A 17,807-nucleotide genomic window follows, 5' to 3' on the forward strand; every position below is an offset into this window, starting at 1 on the left:
TTACTGGTCAGAAATAAAGTCTGACAATTCTCCTTGGACTGTCCAAATACTTTCAACCCTTTATTTTTGACTTGCTTTTTGCTTTGTACTTTTTCCCAGTCTATGCCCTGTGCTTTAATTGCACTCATGGGGTCTGTCAGTGCTGATTTATTATGGATACTGAGGAATCTGATAAATGCCCCTATTATAAGGACTGTACAGGAGGAGGCACAGTAAAGAATCATGCTAGCCATATTAAAAGTGCTGTCCCTTGTGTTTAGTGAAGGAACCATAATAGGGACTTAAATCATGGAAACCTCAAAGTGCTGACAGCCAGATAATACGTTTTAGCTCTTTGTGTTGGATTTAGAACAGGAGATGTGTGAGACACTGGAGGGTATGATCATTCACACCTTAAATCACCACTGAGAACAACTAGATTTCTGCTAAATGTACCACTTTTATGCTTCCTTTTCTAATAAGCCAAATGTGCTACCACAAAGTAGAACAAGGAAAAGGTGTGTTTTAATTAGATATGTCTGTAGCATTTATTTTACCTTTAAAGGTGTTAGGAATGTTTATTTGCAGATAAGCATGGTTTATAAATTTGCCTAATTAAAAGTTAGATTGATTTACTTTCACATTTCGTTAATTTTGTCAAGCTTGCTATTAATTTCTAGGCTTACAGAGTCCTTGTTAAAACTCTCAGTTCATTTGGCTATCCCTATGAAGCATAGCAGTACATTATGGACTAGCAAATACAATTCCAGAAATATTTAGAGTTAAATACATTAAAAAATTGTTTGAACAATTGAATTGGTCACATTTTGAGTACTTGAAATAAAAAAAAAACAAGGCTTTAGACTGACGGTAACATCGAAACAGTAACTTGTCTCTCCCCTGTCGCTATAGAAGGAGCAATATCTGTCTCTCCCTTGTTAGTGAGAGGGAGAGAACCTGTGGGATGTTGTAATGTTGGAGTGAGCAGTTAGTTTTTGATGGTCTGTAGACCATGATCTCCCTTTGGGGGCTTTGCTTTTGCTTGCAAGGTGTGTGGTGGGAATGCTGATGCTTCATACTACAAATGTTTGTAGAATAATTTGGGGCTGGGGCTGCTGTTGATGCTGCTTACTGCTCTTTGTGCATGGGAGGTGGGCAGAGGGCTTTGGGTTTCTTATGGTCTTTCTGTCATTCATTCTTGTTTTTTATTCTGTTTTGAGGATGTCCATGGAGACTAAGAACTGCAAGTTATATATTGTATACATTCTCTGATATTAAATGGAGCTGTTGAAATATTGAGCTATCACATTTTTCATCTGTGAATTGTTAATTGTCCTAAGAGTGGACTTGATAATTATAATGAAAATTCCATTTTTATATTTTCCTGGAGCTGATGCTGGAGAAGAAGGTTAAACACAGGAATAGGAGCAAGTAAGAATCTGCAGATGCTGGAAATCCAGGGCAGCATATACAAAATGCTGGAGGAGCTCATCCAGCCAGGCAGCATCTATGGAAAAGAGTAAACAGTTGACATTTTGGGCCAAGAACTTTCATCAAGACTGGTGAAGGGTCTCAGCCTGAAACGCTGACTGTTAACTCTATTCCATAGATGTTGCCAGGCCTATAGAGTCCTTCTAGCATTTTGTGTAGGAGCATATGAGATGGAATATAATTTGGTATCATCTTGAAATTGGTACTGGTGTTAGAAGTGCTTAAGATATGCAAACTACATGCCAAGACAATTAAAAAAAACATAAAAGAAATGTAACAAATCTCTGGCATTTTGATTATAATCAGCAGCCCTGGTGTAATGGATGAAGCAGAAAAATGACCCTTTAGCAATGAATAATGCATGTTAAATATTTTACTTTTGGTTATAATGCATGGAACATACTGCCTGGGGAGGTGGTAGGGGCAGATGCAACAGCAACATTTATGAGGCATTTAGACAGATACATGAACAGGTAGGGAATTGGATGGATATGGATCATGTGCAGACAGATGGGATTTGTTCAGATAGGCAGTCATAGCCAACACAGACATGGCCTGTCCTGTGCTATATTGTGCTATTGTTCTTATCATGTTTAACCTTTAGTAGGATAGTCATTTATTGGCTTTGCAATTGCAAGTTATTTCATTACCATGGTTTATTTCACCCAATGGAATGATTCTTAAAGCCAAATAGGCAAAGACTTTATGCCACTAAAATATTCAATTGTTTTGATTATCTTTGTAGTGTTATCTTGAATTAATTTGTAAATGATTGAGGTGGAATAAATTAGCATCTATTAATAAAATTATGTTTTCCATATGGTGACGAGTATTATTCTCTGTAGTATCTCTATGTTGGAATAACTAGTATTTTATATGATGTCATCTTTAAAGTTGCAAACAGGACATTGGGAAGAATGCCAATCTTTCATGCTGAAAACCATGGAAACGTCATTCCATGCACAATGAATTGTTTGGCTACTAATACACTCCTACTAGATTCCTGGAAGGCCAGCAAGTCTAATTGGTGCACTGTGAAGTTGGTGCAAACAAAATATGTGTATGATGTGGCAAATGCCCATCAATTGCCAGCTTGTTCTTTTGCAGTTACAGAGATCTGAAGAACTTAATAAAAAAAAAATCACTTGTGTTCTCTATTATTAATCCTGCTTCTTGATTAGTATAGATGAGCAGTAAGAGCCCGCATGGGAGGTTAGTTAGGAAAATTCAGTCACTGGGTATACATGGAGAGGTAGTAAATTGGATTAGACATTGGCTCAATGGAAGAAGCCAAAGAGTGGTAGTAGAGAATTGCTTCTCCGAGTGGAGGCCTGTGACTAGTGGTGTGCCACAGGGATCAGTGCTGGGTCCATTGTTATTTGTCATCTATATCAATGATCTGGATGATAATATGGTAAATTGGATCAGCAAATTTGCTGATGATACAAAGATTGGAGGTGTAGTAGACAGTGAGGAAGGTTTTCAGAGCCTGCAGAGGGACTTGGACCAGTTGGAAAAATGAGCTGAAAAATGGCAGATAGAGTTTAATACAGACAAGTGTAAGGTATTGCACGTTGGAAGGACAAACCAAGGTAGAACATACAGGGTTAATGGTAAGGCACTGAGGAGTGCAGTGGAACAGAGGGATCTGGGAATACAGATACAAAATTCCCTAAAAGTAGCATCACAGGTAGATAGGGTTGTAAAGAGAGCTTTTGGTACATTGGCCTTTACTAATCAAGGTATTGAGTATAAGAGCTGGAATGTTATGATGAGGTTGTATAAGGCATTGGTGAGGCCGAATCTGGAGTATTGTGTTCAGTTTTGGTCACCAAATTACAGGAAGGATATTAATAAGTTTGAAAGAGTGCAGAGAAGGTTTACAAGGATGTTGCCGGGACTTGAGAAACTCAGTTACAGAGAAAGGTTGAATAGGTTAGGACTTTATTCCCTGGAGCGTAGAAGAATGAGGGGAGATTTGATAGAGGTATATAAAATTATGATGGGTATAGATAGAGTGAATGCAAGCAGGCTTTTTCCACTGAGGCAAGGGGAGAAAAAAACCAGAGGACATGGGTTAAGGGTGAGGGGGAGAAAAGTTTGAAGGGAACATTAGCGGGGGCTTCTTCACACAGAGAGTGGTGGGAGTATGGAATGAGCTGCCAGACGAGGTGGTAAATGCGGGTTCTTTTTAACATTTAAGAATAAGTTGGACAGATACATGGATGGGAGGTGTATGGAGGGATATGGTCCGTGTGCAGGTCAGCGGGACTAGGCAGAAAATATTTCGGCACAGCCAAAAAGGGCCAAAAGACCTGTTTCTTTGCTGTAGTTTCTATGGTTTCTATAGTGTAGATGGGTAAAGCGTAGCATTTGCTTAGTAACCATTCCCCCCCAATCAGGGTCACATGCACATGAAGCCATGGCACCAGGTGGTAGATGATCTTATGAGTAGCTGATGCATATCACAAGTTCTGGTTATGTGACCACTGACTCTATACAGACAATCTCTGCAAAGTATTGAATATGGCTGGGGTCAGTGTCTTGTAAATACATTGCCCAGAAGAAGGCAATGGCAAGTTACTTCTGTAGAAAAATTTGCCAAGAATAATCATGGTCAAACACCGTGATCACCCATGCCATACTACACAGCACATAGTGATGATGATGATGATGATGATTTTGATGATGATTCTATATCAAGTTGTTACTGGTTTCAGACTTAGGAGAGATATATGTGAGACAAATTTGGATGACTGGCAAGGAGAAATTTGTTGTATTATTGCAAACAAGAGGAAGTCTTCGGATGCTGGAAATTCTTTCTTCTCCAGCCCTCGACCTTTCCCATCCACCTGGTTTCACCTATCACCTTCCCGCTGGTCTCTTTCACGATCCTCCCACCTTTCTTTTCAGGCATCTTCGCCCATCATTCTCAGTCCCGATGAAGAGTCTCAGCCTGAAACATCAACTATACTCTTCTCCATTGACGCTGCCTGTCCTGCTGAGTTCCTCCAGCATTTTGTGTGTGTTGCTTCAATGTATTATTGATGTTTTTAGATGTAACATACAATAGATTGTAATCTAAATTGTAACCAAAAGCCATGGTTGTAATCAGAATACTTTGCAATTGGATTTTCTTATAAATTATTATATTTGAAATTTTTACAAGTTCATTTCTAGTTAACATCTCTTTCTTATGTGTAGAAAAAAATCTTTGTCAATAGATGAAAGAGTGATTTGTAAAGCAATATTTATGTTCTCTAAAATATTCAATGGTGGCAGACTAAGGGAGAGATTAACATGAATTCAGCTATTGTTCTCTTAAGATTTAAAATAGTATTTTAATTGTTATTTATTGTACATTGATATGATAGTGCTTTGCTGCACACATGCAGAATTGTGTCTGTATTACTTCACTATGAGTTCCTGTTTGTAGTTGTATATTAGAGAAAGTAAAGCATAATTGGTCAGTGTTAAATTAAAAGGAAAGCAAAGAAGGTAGGTTCATTGAACTTGTCCCTTACATAATATGATTGAAGGAAGATACATGTGCGGAAAACTGCAGTGGTATCTGTGTAATAGAGAAGCTTCCTTTTGGAATGGAAGTTTAACAAAAAAGGATGCTTTAAAATATAAAATAATATCAAGTATTGTTATAAGTTTAGAAAAGACATGATTTTAAAATGGAGAAAATATCCCATCAGTAGGGCCTAGCCCCATGTGCCCCACCTTTTAACTTGTATTAACTTGAAGAATATGCTTGCTCCTCACATGCCAGCTACAAGATCATGGGAGAGGTGATGGGAATGCAAAGACATGATTTGTTACCTGTAGTGAATGTTCCAGCAAAGGACTGCCATATTTTTGTGGGGAAATTACCCACAAATGTAATGAAAATTTGGAATCCTTATTTGAATGTGCTGGCTACCCTTGGGTTCAGTCCCATTATTTGAACAATGTCAGATAATGGGACAGAGAGTAAACTCTCAGTTCCATAGCAACAAGTTAGGCGTGGTACAAGAACAACAAGCCCTTCTTATGAAGGGAGAAAAAAAAGCAGTAAGCCACAGGTTATGCATCAGATGGATTTGATTTTAAATTTTGCTTTAATGTTCTTAAATATTTAAGTGATTTAATTAAAAATGTCTTTATAATCTTTATCTGTTTGAATTGTTAATTGATTTCTAAATTCATTTTAAAATATTTCTGAATAGCAGGTAGAAATAGAAAAGCTTCACGAGGATTTTGCCTGGAATGCAGGTCTGTAATTATAAAGAGAAATTAGACTGGAACATAGGAGGACGAATGAGACCTATAGGCAGTAATTCTGAGAGGCATAGATACTATAGACAGTCAGAATTCCTTTTCCTGAGATAGTGGAGACAAGAACAAGTGGGTATAAGTTCAAGATGAGAGGAAGAAATCTAAAGGAGGTCTGAGGTGTAAGTTTTATACATGGAGAGTAGTTGATATCTGAAACAAGCTGCCAGAGGAAGAAGTGGAAGCATATGCTGTTATAACATTTAAAAGATGTGTTTTAGTGCAGCACCTGGATAGGAGAGAAATATTAAGGGATGCTGGCCCAATGCAGGAAAATGGGCTTAGTGAAAAAAGGTATTAGGGTTGGAATGAAAGAATTGTTCATTTCTATAATTCTGCATGTGGCTTTAGTTGGTTGTCAGAATGTGTGGACGCATCCTGGATAACTTTTACAGAAATGGTAAATGCGGAATAAAAATGTCACACCTGTGCCTTAAGTAGTACCAAGAGTTATTTTACATGTACCTGAGAGAGAAGATAGGAACTTGCTTCATTGCCTCTTCAGAAATGCCACTTCCCAAAGCTGCCCTTTCTTAGTTCTGCATTAGAATGTCTGTTTGGAAAGCTACAACTAATTTGATGTGCCAAAACAAAGAATTGGTTAGAATATTGAATCTGTTTTAACATAAAATCTATGCTGTGAAATTTTACATAGTATTCTAGAAGAAAAAGAATGTCAGCTGCCATTAAAAGATACTGAGCTGGCAGACCTGGGAACAATGCAAATAGCAAATAAAACAGTATATCAGTTAAACCCGCAGAAGGGATGTGAAGAATAACATTGCACTGATTTTCCTGGGTCAGAGTATTGCTGTAAATACAGCTGAGATTTAGTTAATGAATAATTAATCAGTTGAACATTTCCGGCACTTTCAGTTTTTATTTCATATTTCCAGTACCAACAGTTTTATTTTCATTGCCTAGTTATTATTATTTGCTGTCTTTATACTATGAGACTGACCGTAAATTCAATATTTTCATTAATGCATGATGTCAGATTGCATCGTTGAATCACTGTCACTACCATAACAAAAGGCAATACATTGAAATGACATGGTTAACATTATTTACAAACTAGATTTGGCGTAAAATACCTCTAAAACATTTACATTTATTATGTGAGTTGCAAGCTAGTTTTAAAGGCATTCTGCACCACAATAACAGTTTAACAAATGTGTTCCTAAACAAAATGTGCATACACTGTGTTTTCAGATAAATATTTCAAATTATTTATTTCTTTTAGATTGTTTCCCTTTATTTTTGAGTCCTTACTTAAGATTTGCTGTCTGTGAATTGTTTCATGTGAATGGCTGTTGAGTCAGATTATGCCATCACTGTTACCTAATGCCAGAGTGCACCTTGATCTGACTGCTGATAACAAAATGGCACTGGTTGAGTGAAGAATTTTTTATTGAGATTGCTCGATCACTGGGGATAGCGTTCTTTAAGATCAGAGATGGGGTGATTTGCTTCACTGCTAACAACATGATTGGGGCTTTTAAGTTTATAACTCCAGGACATACAACTGCCATTAGACCAAAACAATTGTCTCTGGCATGATCAAATACATTTTTTTCTCTCAAGAACAGGTGGTGAGTAAATTCCCAGATTTTCCAGAAATGGTAATTAACACAAAATAATTTGGAACTAATTTGTCAAATATTGTAACTGCTTTTCTCCCCAGAAAATGTTCTCACACCTTGAAGGACTTTACTCTCTAACAACTACCTCTTTCTGAGCAAAGTAAAAATTGTTACTATTCATTTTACTTCAGTGTTTCTTTGAGTGGCCTTATTTAGCTCCTAAACCCCTGCTATCAATGATTTCCTTTAAAAAAATTCTTAATAATATTAGATCTCAACATATCTGACAACGGCCACTCATTTTGGAAGTAAAATTTTAATTTCCCATTCAATCAAGGGATATGGGCTTTAAAAGCTGGGCCAGCATTTAATTCCACATCGCAAACTACCTTTGAGAGGATGGTGGCGAGCTGCCTTCTTGCACTGCTGCAGGCTTTGGGGTGTATGTACACCCAGAAGGATGCTAAGAAGGGAGTCTCAGGATCTTGACTCAGTGACGGGAAAGAATGGCAATATTTTTCCAAGTCAGGATGGGGTGTATCTTGGCGTGCAGCTTCCACTTGGTGGCATTCCAATGTTTTTGCTGGCCTTGACCTTCTAGCCGGTCGAGGTCATGAGTTTAGAAGGTGCTGCCTAAGGTGTATGGGTTAATTTCTGCAGTGCCTCTTGTAGATGTACATTGGTGGTGGAGGGAGTGAATGGTTATGGATGAGGTGACTATCAGGTGAACTGTCATGTCACAAGCAATATCAGAAGCAATTTCAGGCTTGTAATTATTAGCCTTATCTCTACTGCCTCCTTGAATGATGGTACCAGTGTCAAGGATCTAACATGGAAGGCTGTGTCTATATCAGAAGCAATCGTGGTTTGAAGAGAATCTGTGATCAATTTATAACAATCCATGTAAGAGAGGTTTGTTATGTCCACATTGCATCTCTTATATGCTTTAATATTTCAAAAGAAATACATGAAAATGCTTTTCTAATATCTACTTTTCCTCTTCTTAGGTGTGATCTGTAGAACAGGAGATGACCATCACACAGATATTATTGGATGCTTGAAGTGGGCAAGTCCAATGCCTCCCCTGGTGCAGGAGTGTCGGGTCCCATGCCACGATGATTGCATATTGACAAACTGGTCCAAGTTCAGCCCCTGTACAGCAGGTTGTGGATCAACCCATGGTCGAAGAAGATCCCTTGTAGGCAAGTATTAGGCTAATAGAAGACATTACACAAACGAACATTAGTGACTGTTCATATGCTCCAACCTTATGAATCCTCATAATGAAATGAAATATTTTGTCCTGCTAGACATATTTAAGAAAATTGAATTAAATCTTAAAATATGAATAATTGTGATACTTTGAGCAATCTATTTGGGCTTGTCGCAATTTATTGTGGTGTAGTCACTGGATTAGAAATCATAAAGTACATTTTTGAGTTTCAGAATTCTATAATTTATTATCAGCCTGAATTAAAGAACATTAACTGCATTGTTTTTATTTGAACATTTTCATACACAGTCAGTCAACATCGTGAATAAAGAAAGCTCATTAAAAAAATTCACATGGTATTCAATTTGATGCATGTAATTAGTGGGTGATTGTTAAGAGTTTGAGAGGATTGATCATTCTGTTTCCCCATCCAATATATCACAGCAGTATAGCATCAGATATATCATATAAAATCTATTGTACTTCATTGATTTGGTAAATGCACTGTGTGGTATGATTCTGATTTACGTAATGTGCTCAGCTGGAACCTCAGTTTGCCAATGGGTTTGTTATACGGATTCTTAAAATTGTCACATCCCCTTGTTCCTGATAGCCAAGCAGGCAATCTCACTACAGGTCGTGTACATCTGGATAGATACACAGTACTTTATTTTGATGCTTTGCAAGCCAAACTTGCTTGGGGACTATCACTCGAGTTCTGGATTTCAAAACCGGTTGATGGAAATGCTTGGCTTGTACCCTCTGAAGTTAATAAGAATGAAAGGGAACTTGTTTGAAATGAATAGGATCTTGAGGGGTCTTCATAGGGTGGATGTGGAGAGGATGTTTCTTATGGAAGAGACCAGAAATAGGGAATGCCGTTTGAAAAGTATTTTTTCCTTATGCAGTTGTGTGTCTTTGAAATGGCTGTTCCATTTAGGGCGTAGGAAGCAGGAATTTGAATACTTTTGAGGGTTTATTGGATTCTTGGTAAGGGATACGATGTCTCTGGAGCAGGCAAGATTGCAGAGTTGAGGTTACCAATAGATCAAACATGATTTTATTGAGGGATAGTGTAGGCTAGAAGGGCCGAACAGCCCAGTCCCATATGCTTGTAATTTTGATTGAAGGTTTTCTGAATCCTTGATCTTGTGTCAGCTCTCCACATACAATCGAGAGGTATTAGTACCGTATTTCAAGAGTGCAGCAGAAGTAAGCCTGGTAATTACGAGGCTGTGAATTGTGTGTCAGTGGTAGGGAAGTTATTAAAGAACATGTGAAGAATAAGATTCATTTTTGCTCAGAAGAGCAGGGATTATTGAAAAATGATTAGAATGGTTTTGTTGGGTGATATATTGTCCGATCAATTTGGTTGAATTTTGAAGAGAAAACTAAACAAATTGATGAACATAATGTGTTGGTATAGTCTACGTGGACTTTAGTAAGGTCTTTGAGCTCCCACATGGGAATCTGGTAAAATCCATTCGAGCCCATGGGATTCAGTGGAAGTTGGATCCAAAATAGTGTAAGTATGGGAGTCAGAGGTGAATTCTGTTCATTTGACTGGAAATCTGTGGACCGTATTGTACCACAGGAATCTGTGCTGGGGTCCATGTTGTTCATTAAATACCTTAACAACTTGGATATGAAAATAGGAGGTATGATTAGTAAGTCTGGAGATGTCACAGAAATCAGTTACGTAAATTGTTCAGCAGATGCTGGAAAGCTAGAGCAACACACATAAAGTGCAAAGTAGAGGGTTTTGATCTCAATGAAGGGTCATGGCCTGAAACATGGGCTATTTGTTCCCCTCTGTAGGTGCTGGCTGACTTGATGAGTACCTCCATCACTGTGTGTTACAAGAAAAATTAGTGAGGATGGTAGTCATAGGTTTGAGTATGAGTACCTGGCTAGATGACCAAACCAGTGGCAAATGAAATTTTACCCTGATGCATTTTGAAAATCTTATCAAGGATTCAACATAGACAATGATCAGAAGAATTTTAAGGATTATTGAGGAGCAAAGAGACATATAAGCTCATATTTCTGAAGGTGGAACATGACTAGATGTGAGAAATTTGCATTCAGTAGCAACAACATAGAACATGAGGACAAGGATGTCATGGTTCAACTTTATAAAACCTGGGTTAAGTGACAGCTGAAGTACTGTATACATTTCTTTGTGCTACACTGTAGGAAGGACATGACTCCACTGGAGAGAAAGCAAAAGAGGTGTTGTAGAAGAAGGAGTCTTTTAGATATGAGGTTTACCTTGGTGTCGGGGAGTGGAAGAGAGAAACGTAGATAGGGTAAATAGTAGGCAGCTTGTGTCCAAAACCAGAGGACATATGCTTAGGGTAAGGGTTAAGAAGTAAAAGGTTTAAAGGGTATCTGAGATGGAATATTTTCAACTAAGTGCTATTGGAATCTGATCTATTGGAATGCACTGTCCGAATAGGTGGTGGAAATTGTCCTTCTCACAAAATGAATCACCATGGCAAGGAAAGCTAAGGATCTATCATTGGTTAAAAAAGATTAGTATCAATATTGCCATGGGCACAGCGGGGTAAAGGGCTATTTCTGTTCTGTGTGACCCATGCCTTTGACATTTCCAAATGCCGCTAACTTTGCTATACAGAGGCTGGGCCCGCATAGATTCACAGGAAACATAATGCCACCAAGGGCAAAGAAGGAACTCCATCTGCCACTTCTCAGCCCACTTCTGCATCCTATCAATGTCTCTCTGCTATCTTCGACAATCCCCTACAATATCTACAACACCACCACCGTTTGTGTGGTCTGCAAACTTGCCAACCCACCCTTCTACCCCCACATCCAGGTCGTTAATAAAAATCACGAAAAGTAGAGGTCCCAGAACAGATCCTTGTGGGACACCACTAGTCACAACCCTCCAATCTGAATGTACTCCCTCCACCATAACCCTCTGCCTTCTGCAGGCAAGCCAATTCTGAATCCACCTGGCCAAATTTCCCTGGATCCCATGCATTCTGACTTTCTGAGTAAGCCTACCGTGTGAAACCTTGTCAAATACCTTACTACAATCCATATAGATCACATCCACTGTACTACCCTCATTTAGATGCCTGGTCACCTCCTCAAAGAACTCTATCAAGCTTGTTAGACACAATCTGCCCTTCACAAAGCCATGCTGACTGTCTCTGATCAGACTATGATCCTCTAAATGTCCATAGATTCTATCCCTAAGAATCTTTTCCAACAGCTTTCCCACCACAGATGTAAGGCTCACTGGTCTATAATTACCCAGACTATCCCGATTACCTTTTTTGAATATGGAGACAATATTCGCCTCCCTCCAATCCTCTGGTACCATTCCCATAGACAATGAGGACATAAAGATCCTAGTCAGAGACTCAGCACTCTCTTCCCTCACCTTGTGGAGCAGCCTGGGGAATATTCCGTCAGGCCCCGAGGACTTATCCGTCCTAATGTATTTTAACAACTCCAACACCTCCTCTCCCTTAATATCAACATGCTCCAGAACATCAACCTCACTCATATTGTCTTCACCATCATCAAGTTACTTCTCATTAGTGAATACCGAAGAGAAGTATTCATTGAGGACCTCACTCACTTCCACAGTCTCCAGGCACATCTTCCCATCTTTATCTCTAATCGGTCCTAGCTTCACGCCTGTCATCCTTTTGTTCTTCACATAATTGAAGAATGCCTTAGGGTTTTCCTTTACCCCACTCACCAAGGCCTTCTCATGCCCCCTTCTTGCTCTTCTCAGCCCCGTTTTAAGCTTCTTTCTTGCTACCCTATATTCCTCAATAGACCCATCTATAGATAGGAAAAATGGATATAGTTGAATTTTTTTTTACATTATTCAAATTCTATTAGGTGTCAAAGTAAAACTGATTACATGACCAGGTATAATTCCATGAAAGTCCCGGGCTCTAGAAATCCCGGTATCCTAGGGACAGGATTACCTGGATTACTTTGTATAGATTTTTGTCACTGTGACACATGCAACCAAACCTAAAAGGCTTTCATGAGGCCGAGCCAATCAGTCTCTTTCCAGTCTCAGAGAGCTTTGTTCAAAATTTTAATATGAAACTTCTACTGTTACATAGCAGTATTTAAGAGGGATCCTTAAGGAAATGGTGAAAATATATCAAAGTTCAAATTTAATTTATTATCAAAGTACATACACTATATGTCACTATATACAACCATGAGATTTGTTTTCTTTTGGGCATACTTAGTAAATGGGGATTGGTCAGTCCTGGGCTGGATGTCCTGCTCACTTAAGGAAGGTGAAGCACCTCCCACTGTCTCTCCTTTTCAAGTGTAGTGATTGCTGCAGGACCACTGCTTGGCTTGCCATATAGGAAGTCACTGGCATTTGGTATCTCCTATGCTATTTTGCCCATATCAACATCTTCACATGGCGTCCCTGTTCTTACTGAGTTTGCTATGTCATGGTACGACCCAGTGTCCAGTGGTATAACTGGGCGGGCAGGCTGGGTGCATCAGCCTTGGCTGGCAGACAGCCTAGGAGGAGGACAACTCCAAGTCCAAACCCAGGTAGATAGGACTCATTAACCTTGCCAGGCAGTCATCTAGGAGATGGGGAACTCCGATAATCAATATACAGCCTTGCAGTCATCGCAGCTTGCCACACCATTGTGGAATGTCCCCTGGCCTAAAGGGTGGAATTATTCTACATGCACCGATCCTTATTATCACCCTACACAGCGCAGGCAGGAAGAATGATCGTGCCTTTGCTCCTGAGGATTCTTCTTCCCTCCTGATCTTTGCAAGTGAAAAACCAGCCATCATTCAGTAAATCAAATAAAAAACCTGCAGACGCTGGAAATCCAAGCAACACACGCAAACTGCTGGAGGAACCCAGCCGGCCAGGCAGCATCTATGGAAAAAAGTACAGTCGATAATCCGGGCCAAGACCCTTTGGCAGCATTCGAGATCTTCCAGCATTTTGTGTGTATCATTCAGTAAATTTAAGAAACATAATAGAATCAATGAAAGACCACACCAAACAGAACAGACAAATAACCAATGTGCACAAGATACAAACTGTGCAAATGCAAAATAAGAAAAAAGAAATAATAATAATAATAATAATAATAATAAATAAGCAATAGCAATCAAGAACATGAGATGAAGAGTCCTTGAAACTGAGTCCATAGGTTGTGGGAGCAGTTCATTGCTGAAGTTATACCCATTGATTCAGGAGCCTGATGGTTGAAGGATAATAACAGTTCCTGAATCCATAAACAATGCTGTGATAATTCACTGGAATTAGAAGGCAAAGCTTTCACAGATTGTTAGAGAAGTGTAAGGTGTTTTTCTTTATCCTGAAGGTCATCAGCCAGAAAGATTGGTGAGTTGTGGGCATGAATTGTAGAAACAGTGAGTTAGAAGGATTGCCTTGATGTAGATAATAGAATAAAAAGCTGGAGGACATAACTTTGCCAGGAAGACAGACAGCAAGTTAGAGAAATCCTATTCAGTGAAGACAAATGCAATGAACTATATTTTGGGAGGATGAAATATATTTTGGAGGCAAGGAAGTAAACCTTAAAGCATAACATTTTTCTTGCAGTGCTTGAACTGAATGTTGTGTGATTGTCAAATTCAAAGCTAGTGATGCTAAGGGGGCACTTCTGATTCCCATTTGTGTACGTAAATACCATGAGATAATTTTGAACTTGCAGAAGGCCTCAGAAATTCCAATTAAAAAGTATTATTTATATCTTTTAAGATTAACTATTAAAAAGAAATGAAGATTGCCCTGTGTACAGTCACTATCTTACTCAACAAATGAAAGCTTATGGAAAACAACTCAAGAATTTATGACTTTGTATACGGAACATGAAAGGCTTGAGGAGTGACTTTGCAAAGAAAGTTAAGATCATCAGGAAATCAATTTTTATTTTGTTTGTTAAAGGAGTAAGAAAATGACCAAACAATCTTAAAGAAGAGATAAGAAACTACTCCTTACATAACAAGTACACAAGGTGATTTGCCAAAATGGCTATCGAAATAATGTCAATAAGCAGAAATGGATTATATTTGTTTTGTAGTAGAACACTGACAAGGGAAATAAGCAAAGAAGGTTTGATGATATTCTGTTTGTGGAAAAGGCCAGTAAAATTCAAAGGGCAAAATCCGGCTGAGAATTGAACTGCCAGTTCTCAGCTGCTGTGACGCGCCTTGGACTTTGATTGCCACAATGTAAAGCCAACTGAACTGGCAATTTAATTCAGATACAGGAAACAGTTGAGAAGGAGACATTGATGGGCTAAAGTCATTGCAAAGAGGTGGCAAGCTATATCCAAAATAAAACCACATTTGAGACATGACTTATTATTTTAAAGTTTTCAATGATTTATTTGTAGATTAATGCTTTTAATTTATTTAAAATTTCTATTTTATTAAAATTAGTAAAGGTATTTGGAAACTATTGGAGGCATTTAAAAGCCCTTTAACAGCTGCAAACTTCCCCCTGCAGGCCACATGCCACTCAGCATCCTGTTCTGCTCAGCTGATGTCAATCAGATCTGAAGGATCAGCTTAGATGTAGGTTTGGGCAGACGGACATAGTGGACAGCTGTCCTGAACTACAGGCTTTGTCCAGCATAATCAAGCCCTGTGATGCTGTCACTACAAATTATATTGTGTATTATCTCATATATGACAAGAAAGCACAATTCATGATGGCACAAAAATGAAAGAAGAATGAAGGCAGCAGCTGTTCCCTTTACTAGAAAGGAAATAATGGAAACCCTTGCAAAGACATTTGCTTCACTGTTGGACACTGATGAATTTCCAAAAGACTGGAAGGTCGCTTATGTTCTTTTTAAGAAGAGTAGTAAGGACAAGTTGTTGAACTACAGGCTGGTGAGCCTGACATCAGTAGTGGGGAAGTTACTGGCGGGCATTCTGAGGGATGGGAACTACCAGCGATTGGATAGGCAGAGTCTGAGTTTGTCCGTAGGAAGAGTTGCTTGATGACCCTATTAGAACGTTGTGAAGAAGTGACCAAAAAGACAGATGAGGTAGGGCAGTAGATATTGTTTATCTGGCTTACAACAAGGTCCTGCATGTAGGTTGGTCTGGAAGATTAGGTCCCGTGGATTCCAGGACAAGGTATTTGGGTGGATTCAAAACTTGGCTCAGTGGTAGAAAGCAGAGGGTGGTGGCTGGAAGTTATTTCTTGGAATGGAAGCTGGTATGCTGCAGGTCTTGATTTTGGATCTCTTGTTGTGCATTGTTAATATCGGGATGGTATGTTGCCTCCCTAGTGCCAGGATCTTGGATTGGGTCCATGGCATTCTCAAGGGCTAGGGTGAGCAGCCAAAAGTCTTGGTGCATATTAGCATCAATGACATAGATAGACAGGTAAGGAGGTCCTGAAGAGAGATTTGAGGGAGCATGGTAGAAAGATGAGAAACAGGACCTCTAGGGAAGTAATTTCTAGATTGCTGCCTGTGCCACATGCCAATGAGGATATGAATAGAATGATCTGGCATGCAATGCATGGCTGAGGAACTGGAGCAAGGGGCAGGGGTTTAGATTTCTGGATCACAGGAATCTCTCCTGGGGAAGATATGATCTGTACAATACGGACAGGTTACATCTGAATCCAAAGGGTCCAATATACTTGGGGGAAGGTTGTTTAGATTTGGTCAGGAGGGTTTAAACTAATTTGCTTGGGGGATCAGAACTGGAGTGATAGTGCTGAAGATGAGGTAGTTGGTTTACAAATGGAGGCAGTGTGTAGTGAGTCTCCAAGCAAGAAGAAGCTGTTGATAAGGCAAAATTGCAGTCAACAGAATGAGTTGCAATGTGAAATGTGGACAAAATCGAACAGGGTAAATACAGGACGGAAGGTGTTATATCTGAACGGGCACAGTATATGGAATAAGGTAGATGAACTCGTGGCATCACTGAATCACAGCTGAAGGAAAATTAAAGCAGGGAGCTAAATGTCCAAGAATGCACATTGTGTTGAAAAGACAGGCAGGAAGGTGGGGGAGGGGGTGCCGTTGCTCTGTTGGTTAAAAAAAATATGAAATCAAATCATTTGAAAGAGGTGACATAGGGCCAGAAGCTGTTGAATTGTTGTGGGTAGAGCTAAGGAATTGCAAGGGTGAAAAGGACCCTGATGGGAATTATACATGGACCTCAAACAGTAGTAAGGATGTGGTCTACAAATTACAGTGGGAGAGAGAAAATGCAGGCCAAACAGTCATGGGGGATTTCAATATGCAGGTGCATTGGGAAAATCAGTTGGTGCTGGATTCCAGGAGGGGGGATTTCTATAGTGCCTATGAGATAGCTTTTTAGAGCAGTTTCTGTCTGAGCCCAATAGAGGATTAACTATTCTAATTTGGGCATTGTGCAATGAACCAGAATTGATTTAGAGAGTTTAAGGTAAAAGAACCCTTAGGGACAAGTGATCATGATATGATCAAATTCACCCTGAATTTTGAGAGAGAGAAGCTAAAGTAAGATGTATTGGTATTACAGTGGAGTAAAGGGAATTACAGAGACATGAGAGAGGAGATGGCCAGAATTGATTGGAAAAGAACATTGGCAAGGATGATGGAGGAGCAGCAATGGTGGGAATTTCTGGAAGCCATTCAGAAGGCACAGGATATATGCATCCCAAAGAGGAAGAAGTATTCCAAAGGCAAGATGACACAACCATGGCTAACGAAGGAAGTCAAAGCCAACATAAAAGTCAAAGAGAGGACATATAATAGAGCAAATATTAATGGGTAGTTAGAGTATTGGGAATCTTTCAAATACCAACAAAAGGCAACTAAAAAAATCATTAAGAAGGTAAAGATGGAATACAAAAGTAAGCTAGTCCATAATATTAAAAAGGATACCAAAAGTTTCTTCAGATACATAAAGTGTAAAAGAGAGGTGAGAGTGAATATCAAACCACTGGAAAACAATGCTGCAGAGGTAGTAATGGGGGCATGGAAATGGCAGATGAACTGAATAATTATTTTGCATTAGTCTTCTCTGTGCAAGGCTCCAGCAGTACAGTGGAAGTTCCAGGTGTCAGGGGTCATGAAGTGTGTGAAGTCACCATAACTAGAGAGAAGGTTCTTGGGAAACTGAAAGGTCTGAAGGTAGAAAAGTCACCTAGACCAGATGTAATATACACTCTGGCATTCTGAAAGAGGTGACTGAAGAGGAGG

General features: G+C 39.2%; 1 protein-coding gene across 6 annotated transcripts in view; it reads left to right on the top strand.

The window, feature by feature from the left end:
- thsd7ba (thrombospondin, type I, domain containing 7Ba) overlaps positions 1 to 17,807 on the top strand; it is a 1,047,195-nt gene that overhangs the window by 727,501 nt on the left and 301,887 nt on the right. For all 6 annotated transcript variants that reach the window (XM_072258592.1, XM_072258590.1, XM_072258595.1 and 3 more), the window contains one exon: positions 8,381 to 8,575. In XM_072258592.1, the coding sequence (XP_072114693.1) occupies positions 8,381 to 8,575 (195 nt within the window). The remainder of the gene's footprint in view (positions 1 to 8,380; positions 8,576 to 17,807) is intronic.

Source organism: Mobula birostris, chromosome 5, assembly GCF_030028105.1.
Source record: "Mobula birostris isolate sMobBir1 chromosome 5, sMobBir1.hap1, whole genome shotgun sequence".
Classification (NCBI taxonomy): domain Eukaryota; kingdom Metazoa; phylum Chordata; class Chondrichthyes; order Myliobatiformes; family Myliobatidae; genus Mobula; species Mobula birostris.